This window comes from Amblyomma maculatum, chromosome 1, assembly GCF_055883805.1.
Source record: "Amblyomma maculatum isolate TAMU_Amacu chromosome 1, ASM5588380v1, whole genome shotgun sequence".
In the NCBI taxonomy this organism is placed as follows: Eukaryota; Metazoa; Arthropoda; class Arachnida; order Ixodida; family Ixodidae; genus Amblyomma; species Amblyomma maculatum.
This window is the reverse complement of record NC_139344.1, coordinates 274,251,556-274,268,398: the sequence shown is the minus strand read 5'-3', so window position 1 is coordinate 274,268,398 and position 16,843 is coordinate 274,251,556. Positions and strand designations below refer to the sequence as shown.

Genomic DNA, 16,843 nt, shown 5'->3' with positions numbered 1-16,843 from the left:
ATTTTCCGAAGGACTGTTCCAATTCTGTCTAGAAAACCACGCACAGCAAAAAAAAAAAAAAATAGAAAAAAAAACGACCACCTTTTTTTAAAGCAGTCGGTACCTGCACAACTGTAATGTAATTAAGACTTGCGAATTTGCAAAACGGTCGGGAAAACGGCGTAACTAACTACACGCCTCACTGTAAGGAGTTGAGAGCCCTACCTTATACCCATTTCGGAGGGTGCAAAGGTATGTTCTAGGCGCGGAATCGCGGCCCTAAGGGTGCGGATTTTTGTACATACTGGAGTTCCAGGATATGGATACACCGGTGGAAACTCTGAATCCAGAAGATAACGATCACGAAAGGACCACTAGCCCCATCGTTGAGGAAGCAAGACTGTGCTGCTGCTATAGGGATCTTTAAAGTGTTTAGTTGGGCTTAGTATTGGCTTCCTAAATTCAATATTACTGATAGAGGCAGAAGGAAAGGATTGGGCAAGCATGCAGTGGTCATTTTGTGCAGTATCTGCGTCTACAACTTCGATGAGAGCAGACAATTTTGGATGTTAATATGCAACGGAATAATTTCGTGGTCCCATCCGTTGCAACTACACTTTACTTCTCTGCTGCCAAAGTGGGAACATGAGGAAAAAAAATGGCTCTGATGTCTGCTCTTGTATCCAAAAACCTTTCTTGATTGCGAATGGTTACTTGAGTGACTGCGTTAGATGCTAAAGCAAAGCAGGTCCCTGATTGAGCACACTGTATGTTCTAATTTGTTATCTGAAACTTCAAATATTTGTAATTTTAACCATTTTCGTAAATAGGGCTTGAATTATTTCTGTAGAACTAAAGTTTTTAGAAATAAACTGGATCAGGTTCGCGCTTTCCAAAAGAAAGCCAGATCCAAAATGTACATCCTGATATTGACCAAATTATTTTCATAATTTTTCAGTGCGTGGTAGCCTCGAGTTTCTCTAACTTACATGTAAAGTTTATCACATAACGGCCTGGATAGCACCATCGTGGCAAAGGCCCGAGAGCATTACATAAGGCGGGGGCAATAACATTGTAAAACAGCATATCAACACCAGTTCAAAAAGCAAAACAAAGAAAGAAAATGAAACAGGAGCAAAATATATAAAATCAGACTAGTGGGCATTGTCAGATAAAACATTGAAGGTGACTCGTTAGTTTTGCTCGGAAAATTTCGCGATCTTTACACGACGCAATATCGTCCGGTAAAGCATTCCATCGGGTTATTGCATGTGGGAAAAAAAAAAAAAGTTATTCATTGCTGAAGTGCGTCCAAAATTCGGAGTTATCGGGTGACTGTGGTTAAGGAAACGAGACATCCTTGAGGGAGGTTGTAAGAGAGGGCGTCGGTTATGAGGATGGTAAAAAAATAGAATGAAGGAGGCAAAGACGTGATATTATACGGCGTGATTGAAGGCTTGGGATGGAAAGAGTACGTTTTAGTGCTGCGATGATGGTTTCACGTAAGTACTGTGACGTGATAAATCGCGCGGCACGGTTTTGGATGCCTTCTAGTTCATTAGCGAGGTATGCTTGTGAAGGGCGCCAGATGGATGAAGCGTATTCTAGTTTCGGGCGTAAATAGGCCTGGAATGCAAGCTGTCTGATTTGGGTTGGTGCTGATTGTAAACTTCTTCGTAGATAACCAAGAGTACGTGAAGCCTGCGAGCATATTGATTCAATGTGAGTAACCCAAGATAGAGTTGACGTCAAGTGGACGCCAAGGTATCTCTAAGATTACGTTCGGGCAATGGGAGTGGAACTAATATGGTATGTGCTGTTATCGGAGCTGCGCTTACGAGAGAAGGGCATAAATTGGCATTTGGTTAAGCGGCACGTGTCATTGCTCACACCATGATACGACTGTCATGATGTCATTTTGCAGCCTAATGGTGCCCTCAGGCCCTTTGATAGCGTTATAAATGACACAGTCGTCCGCGAAAAGTCGAAGTTATGTTAGTTGGGAGGTCGTGCATGTAGATGAGAAATAATAACGGTGACAATCCAGCGCCCTGAGAGACACCTGATGTTACGTCAGTTTGCGATGAGTTATGACAGTTGGCGGATGTAAACTGTACACGCCCTTTCAGGAAGTGCTCAAGCCAGATGAGTAATGTCTGCAGGATACCAAGTGAGGCAAGTTTAACTAGTAGATGCATGTTATGCGGAACAAGGTCAAATGAAAGTCTAGAAGTATTGCGTCAATTTTTAAGCGATCGTCCAAGTACTGAAGGATGTCGTGTGTGAATTCGGCGAGTTGCGTTTCACATGATAGAAACTTATGAAAGCCGTGTTGAAGCAGACAAAAGTAGTTCAGCGATTCAAGGTGAGTGATTAGGTGTGATGCTATCACGTGTTCCAGGAGTTTGGACGGAATGCTGGTGAGCGAAATTTGTCGGTACCTAGTTGTTATCTTTTGATCTATCGTCGGATTTAAAAATTGGAATTATTTTTGCTTTTTCTAATCGTGAGGGACTTCGGCGTTGCTAAGCGACTGTGTGAATTGTAGTAAAACTGACATTTGAGCTAGTTGGTTAAGCATCTTTGAAAATTAACAGCGCACACAAGACAGCCAAGCGCTTGTGGTGTTGTCTGCCTTGTCCCAGTCTTGTGTGCGCTGTTAATTTTCCAAGACTGTGTGAATAACAGGTATAGTATCTTTCTTGATATCGCGATAATATCGCGACATTTTGGGGCTGATTTGGTCGCAGCCAGCTGACGATAGTTCGAGGGATTTAATCAAGTTCGCTATTCCGTCAGGATTGCTTTGTATTTCAGGCATTGGGGTCACCGATAAGTCGAGAAATATGGGGATATCAGCGTTAGGGGTAGAAAATGCTGATGAGAAGTAATTGTTTAGGACCGACGCACATTTATCAATCCAGATAGGTCTGTAATCTGTGCCTAAGTGTTCTAATTGATTCATGTGTTGTTGTTGTTGTTTTTTTTTGTTGTTGTCTTTTTTTGGGGGGAGAGAGAATTCGCCAGAATTTGCTTGGGTTTGGCTGCGAAATTGATAAGAGGTCAGATGAGAAAATTCTGCTTTTAGAAGCTTTCAATTCATTTCACATAACAATTCGCGCTATGTCGATATCGCTCCCATGCCTTTTGACTGTTGACTAGTTTAACATTTCTATAAAGCCGTTTTTTCTTATTAAGCAGGTGTTTAGACGATTATTTAACCATTGGCTGTTTGAATCAGTCTTTATGAGGATGGCCTTAATGTATGAAGATTGTAGATTTAACAATACATTTTTATATAATTTCCAGTTGGTATTATCAGTGCAAGCAGAGTATGAAGTTTTGAAGTGTTCATAAAAGCGTTCGAGCTCAAGGTTAATTTGTTAAAAGTTCGCCCTCTTGTAATCAAGGATTTGTTTATGAGTGGGAGATCACTTTTTAATAGACAGTGCTATACATGTATGAAGAAGGCTATGGTCGTTGAAGCCGGGCAATAAGTTTATACTTTTGACGTCATCCGCATCAGATGTGAGCAAAAAATCCAGAGTATTGTCGCCTCGTGTAGGGCATGTTATTACCTGATGTAGGTTAAAATCCAAAACTAAGTCTAGAAACTTCTTTGCTTCGTTTGATGGCTTATGAAGTTCTGATAGCAGAGGCCAGTTGATGGCGGGCTAGTTGAAGCCTCCGAAAAGAAATATAGGGGCGTTGGTCAACCTGGTTCGAACTAATGTCAATGATAGATGAAGGTAATTGCTGAACGACAAATTATTTCCTGGAGGACGGTAGCAGATATTGAAAACTGCTTGTATAACTGTATATTGCACGCAGACCCATGATAGCTCGATGGTGTCGTCATGGAAGATGAGTAATGATGATAGGCAGCTTTTGACGGCTAAAAGTATATTTCCTCCTCTTTTATCCTGTCGATAGCGACTATACAGTGTTTACAATGTTTATGTGGATTTGGCTAATTTGAAAGAAAAAAACAACTTCATATGAATACGTGGTATTTTACAACTTAAAACTTTTTCCCAAGCTTTCTTTTTCTCTCCCAGTAACCAGCGGCGCCGAGCAATACAGTACCAGGCTCCATCTGTTTTCGTGCAGGTTCATCCTGTATGAAAGCGGATGGAGCTGTTCAATCGATGTACCCAATCCTGTATAAATTAAATACCATTGTGTACACGGCGTGAACAAAGGCATTCGAAGAAATGCATTCTACGCAGCTGGCCTCTGTGATGATGGAACAAGGCAGCGTAGAACAATTATCATCACGTTTTCATTCCACTGATCATCCTCGTCTTTCTTGCTACAGCGTGTTTGGCTTGCCAAAGTATGTTTAGAGACGAGTGCTTGGAACGGTGGCCCGAAATGTTAGCACGTGCAGACCTGCTACCGGACGCTGCTTGAGCTGTCCGTCGCTTGGAAGAAAATTGGCAGCGTTGCTTCTCAGGCTTAATTAATGATGAGCAGACGAATGCGGTCAGGAGGAAAGCAAATTCCCGGACCACTCACTCCACTTATGCTGCAACGCGCGGTACACGTACCGATTCCAGCCGTCACCACAGAGGTCTTCACAAAACCTAAGTGCGAATGCTGCGTCAAGAGTGCGAATACTGCAGCAGATCTGAGTTGTGGTGTTCCCTCAACACTATAGCCAAACGGGCGAGCTGGTGGAACATATTGGATGGAAAAACAGCGCAAAAGACAAGCACCAGAGCAAAGAAGCACAAGACGAGCGCTGATTTTCGGGGACAAAATTCTTCTGCACCGCTTCCATCGCCTTAGAAGAAAACATGGTCTTCGGTAGGACCACGAAACAACCTTCTTTATCAGCTGTCATCAGCCTCAAATTGTTCGAATGCAGGAAATTAACTAGAGAGCCGTATCCCTGTCTATAGTTCCCAACCTGAGCGGTTGACAAAACTGCCGTACACTCCTCAACACATCTCGGTTGGTACACATCCTGTGCAAGACGAGAAATCGACCGGGCGAGCGTCACCTTCTCCTCTTTTCGCAGATGTGGCTTCACACAGAACTTCGGTTCCATTTCTAGAAGACCTTGGTGCCTTTTTGGAATTGGTGTTTCACCCAGAATGATCACCTTTCCTGGCTGTGGCGCAGTTCTCGTCCTCGTTGGTAGTTGTCGTCTCACCGTGGCCCGAACTCCGTATACTTTCCAGAAGTTGCACACCAGTCTCGGAACATACGTGAGTGGCCGTGATATCGTCCGTATTGCTCACGATCAACCCTAAGACGGTCCTTGAAAAATCGACTTTGATGCCACCACTCAGATGACAAGATATTGCACATGCGGCGGGCATGACCCTTGGACGGCTGCAGGAATCCACACATCACCTGAAGATCCGGTGGACGCAGGCCTTGCCTTGCATACCACGACGCAACACGAGCTTTGCACACACATACAGCTATTAGCGAAGCCAAAACGGCCGAGTTATCCAGATGGGGGTGAGGACAAATAATAGAGCCCGAAGTAGAAGAAATAAGTTGAACACTAAAGAAGCACAAAACAGCGCTCGTCCTGTGCTTCTTTGCTCTGGTGCTTGTCTTTTGCGCTGTTTTTCCATCCAAGGTGTTCCCTCGCCACTTTAGCCAAGCCCGTGCTCGCAGATTCATTTGCTGACCCATTATCGCCCATTCGTTGTCTGACGTACGTTCGCTGCTGGGAGAGAAGGTCATGCGCCGGCCTTGTTAAGTTCTCGATGATGACTTTCCAGCATGAACTACATTTACATGCTCCAGACTGACTGGAAATCCAAGACCGGAATGCTGTATCTGAGCAGTTCTTTCTTTGGCTCAACAAACCAAAAAAATGATAATAATTGTTTGCCGCAGTTAGTGGCTGACGTACACAATCTGAGAGGCTGCAAGTTATAAAGCGTATGAACCGAACGCTCTCTTACAGCGGCCAAGCTCTCAATGAATCGGGCACACATACTAGGCATGTTTTTGTTGGCGTGCGTATGCGAAAAAAAAAATATACGAGAGCCGAGGTGACGTTGTCTCTTGCCTCCTGCGTGCAGTAAGACGGCGTCGATGCTGTCGGTAAACGTCGGCGACTACAACCTGTCTGCGACCGACGACGCCAACAACATAGTGCGCAACGTGCTCAGCTTCCAGCAGCACGAAAACTACATCATCCCAACGTATGACAACGACATCGCCGTGCTCACGCTCACGGAGCCAGTGCCTGGCGACCCACTGATCACGGTCGTGCTGCCACCTGTGAACTCTGACCTGGCGCAGGGCACCACCGTCTGCGTCATGGGCTGGGGGCGGCTCGAGTACGGTGAGTCACATGTCTCAGTGCTGCTGTGCAGCGCGCGTATATATTATGGCCCCTACACACAGTAAAAGCTACCCGCCGGAGTAGCTTTTCGACTACTGTTCCCAAGGACGCGGGATCGAATCCCGGCCTCGGCGGCCGCTTTTCGATGGAGGCGAAAAGCAAGGTGCCCGTGTGCCGTGCGATGTCAGTGCACGTTAAAGAACCCCAGGTGGTCGAAATTTCCGGAGTCCTCCACTACGGCGTCTTTCATAGCCTGAGTCGCTTTGGGACGTCAAACCCCGCAAACCAAACCAACCAACCAACAGTAAAAGCTAGGTGAGGTAATAAAGGTTTTTATCTGATTATATTTCACTGTTATACGCCGCTATTACTGGCTGCTCCCAGAGATAGCGGGGGCGTGCCTGCGCATAAGCCAAATGCGAAGGGCTAGAAGGAATTGGAAGAATGCCGATATGTTATCTAATAAACATGCACAATTATCTCGCTTTCCTTTGAGGGCAAACATGAAAACGGCCTTAGTATTTATTTAAAAACAGGTGAATTCTGTATTCACGTTAGTTTAAATATAGCCAACCGCTTATATCCGGACACCTTGAACAAACTTTGCATTACAATAGAAGAACTGTGCATTTGCCTCAGGTTTTGATTCCGTTAAAATTTTATTTGAAGGGCTCTTGCTGCGGATTACCAACGACCAGGAAAAATAATAACGGGAGTGTGTGCCGTTGTGCATCAGACGCGGCCATAACTGTAATTATTCGCTGCGAATTAAGTGGCCGACGATGAAAAAAAAACACGCGCACTGAGAAGTAAATTTTTTGTGGTGTGGTTTTAAATTATAGCGACCTAATACATTAATTTACCAATTAGTTTTGTTTCTAATATAGGCATGGGAGAAACCAAGAAGTAGAAACAGTTCACGAACCTTTTCAGCTTAGAGAGAAGGACATTTTGATTGAGTATGCTTCATTGTGCGAGAGTGCTGAGGTGAAATGCGGCGAAATTAGCATGTATTTAGTAACCATGACTCTTACTCTGCAACATCGTCAAGATTCGTGCGACAAAATTTGAGCCTCATATGGTTGTTCGAGGAAACTGTCGATAATTTATGCGCTTGTTCTGGTAAGGCTTCTAACGTAGCAGTTCATCGCGGTGCTATCCCTTTAAAATGTCTCATACCTCGCCGAATTATTTCACCCAATACTATCAGCAAGCTTTTTTTTTTTAATAGATGTTTTGACTGAGAGCAATATAAGCGGTATAGTGTGTGTCAGCAATGACATTAACTGCCAGGGTGTTAAACTATGTTTAACTATAACTTTAAGTTATAGGGATCTCATTTACTGAGAGTCCTCAGCGCATCGTAAATACGATCCATGTCAGTTCTTTTGGTTTGCGCAAATGCCGGGCGAAAACGAAACTAACGAAACCAAGCCACGCTTGACCATCCGTCACACAGCGGTGATTTCGCGTAACCGCGGTTCACCCTGCCCATGTAACAGGGGAAGAGCGTGTGGCACTCGCGCCACAAGTGACGACTGGTCACAAGCGTGGTTAGCACTCTTGGTGGCCGCGCATGCTAGAGGAAAGTACACTATAGGTTTAGCGTACAGCGGACAAATACTAACAATATTTGTCCGCTGTACGCTAAACCTATAGTGTACTTTCCTCTAGCATGCGCGGCCACCAAGGACTTCACTTCTTCTTTTAACTTTCTATCTCCTGCATCCTATTCCCCCTTTCTCAACTTATGCCTTGTGGCAAACTCTTCGAAAAAAAAAATACTAACAATAGCCCGATTCCTTACGGACCCTTATGATGAGGTACCTTTTACAGATAGCCAGAGGGAGCAACTCCTCTCATGTAGCTGTCTGTGTGACGGAAGCAGCAAACATTACTATAATTTTTTTTTTTAGAAAAAAAAAACGGCTTTTGGGGAAGGGAAAGGAAAGGCGGAGTATCTCCGCACTTCTCTTTGAACACCTGAACCAGGCCGTAAGGGAAGAGAGGAAGGTGGGAGTGAAAGAGGTAATAGAGAAAGAGGTGCCATAGTGGAGGGCTGCTGAATAATTTCGACCAGCTGGGCATCTTTATCGTGCACTGACATCGTATAGCACACACGGACGCCTTTTAAGTTTCGCCTCCATCGAAACGTGGCCGCAAAGGTCGAGTGCGCACCCGGGAACTCCAGATCAGTAGCGAAGCGCCTTAACCACTGAGCCACAGCGGCGGATGTATTTGAATTCAGTGTTGACAAATTGGGAGGTATTAAACGATAGTAGGGCTGGAGCGGTGTCAATACAGAGACATGAAATGCCGCGCGTAGAGAATTATAAATATCCGGGGGTATGAATCTAAGTAAAAGGAGAATATGTAAAGACCCATGAAGGGTGTCTCAAAGCGATGAGAAAATGGGAACACGGTCGTAATGAAGCAAAGCACCGTTGGGATACAATAGATATGAAATAATACACAGACTGTGGAATGATGTATGTTTTGAGACTCAATTCTACGAATGTTGTTCTGCTCTTAAAATCACATGTAGTAGAGAGACTGAGATATTAAAGAAGGAATTGCGGCAAAATCAGCTTAAGGGCTCCATAGAAATAAAACTATAAGCTTCTACAGGGGGTTATGAGTTTGCCGTACTTTGAAGCAATGGAAGCGCAGGGCGAAATATCATTTCAGAAAAGACTATACGAAAAACCGAGAAGTGGGCAGGTAGTCCTCAGTTAAGACACGTACACGGTATGGCGAGAAAGGACTATAAAGCATACGGTAGACTGCGCAGGCAAAACCAAGAATTAAGTTATCAGGAACATCAAAAAAAAAAAAAAAAAGGCCCGCGAAACCGCTCGAAGCGGTTAAGCGGAGGCAGAAAATGGGAACAAAAGAATCGTTGCGTGAATGCAGATCTGGTACTGTATGATAAACCAAGAGTCAGTTCCCTTTTATTTGAGGTTAGATCAGGTGGTCCAGACCACATAGAAGTATGAGCAGGATGATGCTTTTGTGTAGCATGCGTGAGCAGTGCAGGAAACATTGAACTTCTTCTGGCAGACTTATACTCCCGGACATCAAAGATGAGAGCCTTCCAGTAGCTTTGTGCTTTAGGGATATGGAAAGCAAAATTTACACCTCTGTGGTGCAGACGGGCAAGAAAAATGACTACGGAAAACTAAGTTAGGCCTGATTCACAACAGTTAGGATTTGCTACATTGGCTGCCAAAAGGCACGATTAAACAATCTTAACAAAAAGTAGTCAACAACCAAAATATAATTTTGTCGACACCACTTTTGACGACGGTCAAGGGCGTAGCGGTTTTGTTGAATAGCGGTAGTGTCAGGAGATATCAATGCTGCATTAAAAAGAAAGGCAATGCTGATTTTTGTAAAGAATATCGTACATGGAGAGTTGCGCGATTTCAATCACCCATGAGATGTGGAACCACGCAAGGTGCGCTTGCTGTATGTTCGACTGGGGCGAGAGCTCGAACGCAACAGAGCCACTGCTGCGTGCCTGATGGTGACAATCTGGGTGTTGCAGAGGGCGCAAAGCCGAACACGCTGCAGAAGCTGTGCATGCAGACGGTGAACAGGACCGAGTGCCAGCGGCCACTGACGCACCAGGTGCACAAGAACATGATATGCGCCGGTGGCCAGGAAGGCCAGGACGCCTGCGTGGTGAGTGCGCCTTGATTCCCGCGTCTGGTCAGCATTCTTTACAGCGGAATGCGCCCCGTGCAAAATGAAACATGTGTGAAGTGTTTTTCTTGTTGCATGTGCATTACAAAGGCACGCAAACGGAAAAGTTGTATAAATGTGTAACAAGCTGCGTTGGAGACACTGACACCAGCCGCCGAGTTCTGAGGCTGCTGTTAGTGTGCAGCCGAGGAGGTTGATTACTCTGTTCCAAGACTTAGACTATGGTTTAATTGAAGCACGAAACCTGCGAATCACACTAGTAAAATGTAATGAAAAAAAAAAAAAGATAGTGGGGTTCGAAGCTGCTGAACCGAATGTCGAGTAATGGTTGTACTGATATAACACACAAGGCTGGTTTCAACTATTTTTATTGACTTTTTCACGCTGTAAGGATCACGAAGAGCACTTTGTGATCGCTGTAGTAAACTGCTGCGATTTCTATGTTTATTACAAAAATTGTAAATTCGTCTAGAACAAATGAAAGGCACAGTATCTGTCAGGCTTTTCGTGAACACCTGAACAGCGTAGGCAAGGGAGGAAGGAGGAATTTAAAGACAAAGATCTGCCATAGTGGAGGGCGTTGGAAAATGGCGGCGGCCCGCGAAATTTAGCGGCCGCTGTCCGCATAGTGTGGCTGTCCCACCAAATCTGGCGCCCACTCGCCCAGCACTTCTGTTCGAGTTTGCACCACAATAAGAACGACGTTCGTATAGCGGCCAGAGGTAGCAAACTCTCGTTAGTTTTGGTTTCAACTACTTCAGTGCACCTGGCAGCTCAAGGAAATTGGTGCCTATAAACGATTGACTCCCAGGGCACGCACGCGGTGCGAATGAGATACGATGGTGGCCTATCTGTACTCGTTTTTCGCCGCTAGTGGTTCGAATCGCGCACAAAGGCGTATTCGCTAATAGTATTGTGCCGATTTCTGCCATACTTCCGATTCTCGACAATACTGAACCCTCCATTTTGAATGAGCAGTTTGGCAGTAAACAGAGGACGAGCAGAGAGTGCCTGAAAAATTCGGCCATATCGGGATCTAAACAACGCAGTGGAAGGAACCGTGTACAATGCCTCAAAGGCGGAACGTTAATCGCTCCCGTTTGCCGGCTTCCCTTGCGGGTCCTCGATCGCGAACATGCACTTTGCTTAATCGCTAACTCCTTAATTTATGCACCTGTTATCTCACACATGCTCATTAGCATACAGTCGTGAACTACCGTGTTACATGAAAGACCACCTCACATTCTCCATGCACTTTAACTCAGCCGTACGAGCGTACCTGCGTGGCCTGGGGTATCCAAGGGGTTCGATTCCCATCTAATTCTCCCATCTCAAAAGAGCTGCCCGAATTGACAGCCTACTCGTCCCTCATATGGCGTCGGACGTCACACTAGCCGCTTACCAATCAGTGCACGGTCATGTCACCTGCCAACTAGGCATTTTTCGCTCACAATTAACGACGACGACAGATTTTCTGTAGAACTGGGCCTGTCGCATAGTAACCTCGCGTTAGCCAGCGACTGCCACTCACTATACCTGTACGGTGCAAGCTTCTGACGAAAACCATACGCGTACGAGGGTTGGACGAAGAATACTGCGCTTAAAGCCATGCGCTTGTCCGAAACTGACGACAGTTCAGGATTGTTACACACAGTCCGCCCCGCGCTTCTACACTTTTCCGATCTGTTCGCATGGAATACGAGCATTTAAGAGTACTAAAATTTATCTTGCGAGTCGCCGCAGCGCGCGTGCGGCAAGTCTCGCGGCATGTTCAGATGTCGCTATGAACGTGCTGCGGACGTTGCCGCGTATTTCAAATTGTCCTCGTAGATTGTGCGTACTTATGTCTCACAAAAAAAATAAGAAGAGCCGTATTAAAATAGCACCGGAGCGGGTAAACATACCCAGCCACACCCTTCAGCTTTTCAGTCTGCCTGCCTATAACCGAAGCCATCGCGTCTCATACTGTATGAGTCAATCCTGGCTTTCTCTCTTGTGTACCTTTATAAACTAAACTCGCGATATAATCTGATGCACAGCCCATATTCTGGTATCTCTGCATACTCTGAAAGACTTTCTTTATGACTTTGAATAGTGTCTCCTTATATTTTGCGGCCACAGCTCAGTAATCACCCTGACCACAATTGCATCAGATACTGATGCTATATTGTTACGAATCCTTTCCAACGCTCTCTTCCAGTCCAGGTTCTCCAAAGTTTTAGACTGCCATCTTCAGCACGGCGGCGTGTGTTGGCCTAGAAATAACCACCTCCTCACGTACTTTAAACTTCCAGCAAATTACCACATCGACGGAGTCCAAAGCCTTTCTTCCTTATAGACTGTTGCCTTCCTCGTATAGGTGGTATAGGGATATGCACGTACGTACGTTCGGTGCGGGACCTTTGGTTTAGAGCAGATATAGAGACACTAGGTGAAGAGAGAGGTCAAGGAAATTAACTGTAAATCTGACACAAGTTTTCGTTTTTTGCAAGACCGATTAGAGACTGTAATAGGCTATTCGAAGATGTATAGTGTCAATTACGTCGAGCGAACTTTTTGCTGCTACTCTTTAAATCTCCTATTCTTGAGATGTACCGGGTTGTCAAGTTTACATTTTTTTTTTTTTTTGCTGCATGTTTTTTATATAAATGATATTTGCCCCGCAGACTGTTAAAACTCACCAAGAACGTGTATTCAATCGCGTGTGAAATCCATCTGATGGCTGACCTAGCGGTTATCGCGATTCACATCTATTACTGCTAAATTCAATTTGTTAGCCGTCGAATTTCCCTGTTCGCCGCTTTCACAGCGCTTTCAGCTGATTGTCGTTTACCTACTCCGCGGGAGGTTGCCGTGAAGTCCTTCACTCTCTTCATGATTTGCTCTCCGATACATGTGGCTTTCCCGCTCATGTACATACATCGCTAAGTTCTCCTGATACCGTCACTAGATTCCTGTCGTGCTCCATTTTCTGTAGCGTCTTCTTTGCCTTCCTTCATTACACTGTTCAGCGTCCTGCCCGTAGACGGGCCCACCTGAACTCTTGTGCCTTGCTCTCTCCAAGACAGCTTCCTTACACCTTCCCATGTTTGAATCGCCAGCGATTATCACTTCGACCGCCTTTATCTTACCTGCTTCGATTATTTGCGCTCCCCGACACGTGCTTTACCTGTTCTAACGCCTCTGCGAATAGATAGTACCACCTCCGTCTCTAGCTCGTCGTGAGAGGGCGACATTTCTTTGTTGCTCGAGCCCACGTGTTCACGATTCTCTGTTCGAGAGGTGACATTAGCTACCTGACTTTCTGCTATTCGCAAATGATCTTCCGCTATAGCTTTCTTTGTCCTTTTTCTCCTACTGTAGCTGCTTTTCCAGCGTCTCTACTCGCGTCATCAGCTGATCACCGTCTGCTTCCATTCCAGCGTTGAGGGATTGCGCAAACCGGTCAGAGAAAATCTCCAGATTGCACTTCCTTCTCGGTCGTAAACTCCGTTCTGCACTATTATGCGCCAATGTTCGCATTCCTGGCACTGAACTTGTACGTGTCGTTTGTCTTTCTCTGTGTGCGCCTTTCGGCGTCTATCGCGAGACTACGTGGACCGTCCCTTAGGCAATGCCGACTCTAAAGAAAAATCTCAACGTGAACTTTCAGCCACTGTACAAGCGTGCCTACTGCCACGTACCGACATAGTTTCACGCCACGTTCTCACGCAGAACAGGTTCACGAAAAACTACCCACAGGAAACCACGAGGTCTTACCATTCGTTTTAAAGGAAATATATTCTGTTTGACTTCTGTATACAGCTATTTGCCTGGGAAATGTAAGAAAAGCTCTCCTAAGCCTAATTGCTAGATACCAGTAACCTGGCTGCGATGGCAACGAACCTTAACTACTGCTGTCAACGTGTTTCTACCTGTAAAAGAAAAAGAGAAGGGTTCATCAGTTGCTGAGAAGTCCCTCCTGATCTCTGTCCACGTCGAAAACGGCGAAAAATTCCCGGGGTGCAGTTAATTCTGCTTAGGTGCAGTGATAAGAAAATATTTCGAGCTCTGTCACGCCACCTGGTGGATTCGTCCGACACTACTCAAGCGAACCTTGGCCGCACTCGGCCAAATGGCGTATGTGTATGGCGTATTTACCTAGGTTAAATGTGGAGCTACGCAGATGGAACTTGATGAAAACTACAATGTAATGCCGCAGCCGTGGCCTAGTGGTTAGAGCGCCCGTCTCGGCTGCGGGAGGTGGTTAGTTCGAAACCCAGCGCCGGACACCCACCGGTAAAAATGGGTACAAGCGTCCCCCGGCCTGGCGCTCGGCTTTTTTAGCGGTGTGCGTTTGGGAGAAGCTCCGTAAACCCCGCTGCGCGCCCCTCCTCCGCAGTGGGCCCAGACCCAGTTTCGAACCTCGCAGCCTGCAAAGGTGGTTCAGTTTGTCTTGCAAAGGTACATCCTTTGAGCCTCACCTGAAGAACTGCTGCTGAGGCTCTGCTGGGGCTAGCCAACAGCTTGTCCCATTCCTCCGCTGAGGGAGCTGGCAAGAGTGTCTTTGGAGGGGGATTGCTGGCGCATTCCCACAGTATATGGTCTTGGGTGGCCTGCGTCCCGTCACCACAGTGCCGGCATGCAGGGCTGTACTCTCCGTTCGTAATTAAAGATTATCGGTAGGGGCTAAGAATGGTCTTTGTTTGTAGGAGTTGAGTGTCTTGGCTTGCGCCCGGTCCAGATCGGAATGAGGGGCGGAGTACGTGCATCTTAGCTCGCGATAGAAGTTTGTTATCTCGCGTATGTGCGCGGCGCCACAACGGGCGCGTCCGTTCCCGATAGATCTCCCGTCTCCCGGTTGGCTAAGCCTCGGGCTAGACGGTCGACCCCTTCGTTTCCGGAGTTACCCGCGTGAGCCGGAACCCATACGAGATTGATGTTGCGATTGAGAGAGATAAACAATGCGCCTTTCTTTCCCCTGAAACCAACTAAAGAGGTTTAGCACTTTTCCAAACTCTGTACCAACCTCTTTCAATGATAAACCACCAGGAACTGATTCCACGTGTCTTAATCGGTTCAGGCGGAGCGAAATTTCAGCTAATTTTTAGTTTATAACATTGTAATAGCATTGAAAAGTCAGCACTAGAATAATGTTTATTTTGAATGTTATATTACCTGATCTCCTCTGTCACAAAAACGTTAATTCAACTTACAAAACCTTTTAAAAACATAAATCTAATGTTCGGTACTATGCACATTTTCAAGGGGCGAGAGAGATGTCGCTCTCTGGACTGCAGAGAAACCAGTTCCGGTGTTTAAACGCAAAGATGGCGGCGCCCAGCAGCGAGCAATTATTGAAAAGGTGTATACCTGGGAATCGTCGGGGATTTTTTTTTATTTTTTTTTCCAATGCGCACCTTAGGTTTTGAACATTTTTATTTTGCGTGCTTTCGTTCACTTAAACTTTTGTCTCGCAATACTCGTTGAGAGCCCGGGAGAAGGGGCGAAGTTTGACCGGCCGACGGCGTCGTGAACCCTCTCTCACATACACCCGCTTGGGATCTTCCGGCTGAATATCGCCAATAACATCAACAGCCATAACGGCTGCTAAAAATGCTTTCTCTTCGGGCTATTTTAAAGTGACAGCATTATAAGTCTCACTCTCCGAAAATCCAGCGTCGGCGTTCTGAGCGAAACATGGCAAGTGACATGGCCGGCAACTGATTGGTCGACGGTTTATGTGACGTCACAAGACCACATCACATGGTCAAGTTGACAGGAGCTGGCAACACGGGTAGCTCCTCTGAGGTAAAAATTAGGGGGACAATTGGGTATTACGCGATAGCGCTTCACACACACCGACGTTGTTTTTCACTTTTTTTTAAATCTTGTACTTTTAAAATTTCACAGTTATTTTTATTTTATTTTTTTTTATTTTTTTATACACCAATACTTAGCATCAGCCAACATTGGCTTTCCATTCTGAGCACTTTGACATCTTTGAACGCTTCTCTCCTAGTGCCTCTCTCTGGGAAAGAACCGCGTCAAAGCCAAAGGCGACGCAGCCGTGACCAACACCCTAGCCTTCCCAGCATCGAAATGAGCTAACGTCTCTGCCGACAACGCCTTACTTCTACTCTTCTACACAACACTCCTTCCTTAGCTGGCGCCAGAGAGCACAGTGAAGACGTTATTTAGCGGGTAAACACCGTAAAAAGTCGGGGGATTATATGAGGCCGATGTAGCTTTGGTGCGTTTTGACGTATTGTGGCTTCGGAGACAAACAAAAGGAGTGCATCGATATCCTTAGAGTCTGGGATACGGCCCTTGTTTGTAATAGTGGCCCAAGTACTCGACTTCTTCCTTCATAAATTCGCACTTGGCCAGTTTTGGGCACAGCCCAGCCTCCTGCAGGCCCCCAAGAACACAAACAGTTATCCTCATCGTTCGTACACCTGTCACCAAAATGTCGTCCAAGTAAACAGCAGCATGCGGTAGATCGCCCTGCAAATTGTTTGTTTCGCGTTTACAGCGATTCGAGCCCAGATGGAAAGGAAAATAGAGGGAGAGAGAAAGCGGCTGGTAGTCTGCTTCGCACATCATTTTGTACAGGGGAGAAATTATTGTTCACTAGTCTTGGGTTTTAGAAAATATGCTAATGGTTCTGATTAAAACTTACTGGGAAATTTCGGAAACAATAGAGAAGAAATGTTCCGAAAAACCGCTGACAAAAATAAAAAAAAAATGGCAGCCTGCTTCGTGTTCATGCAGTCGTAATAAATTCGAGCGCGGGGGTCCTCAGACCCCTCTTCAAAATTCTGGTGTGGGTCTCGACCCCTGGCTTTAAGCCCTGGACTTATGTGG

General features: G+C 45.8%; 1 protein-coding gene across 2 annotated transcripts in view; it reads left to right on the top strand.

Moving 5' to 3' along the window:
- The window catches only part of LOC146206585 (trypsin-1-like), a 76,822-nt gene that overhangs the window by 55,616 nt on the left and 4,363 nt on the right, over nucleotides 1-16,843 (top strand). For both annotated transcript variants that reach the window (XM_084591324.1, XM_084591325.1), the window contains 2 exons: nucleotides 6,027-6,292; nucleotides 9,840-9,976. In XM_084591324.1, coding sequence (XP_084447450.1) covers nucleotides 6,027-6,292; nucleotides 9,840-9,976 — 403 coding nt within the window. The remainder of the gene's footprint in view (nucleotides 1-6,026; nucleotides 6,293-9,839; nucleotides 9,977-16,843) is intronic.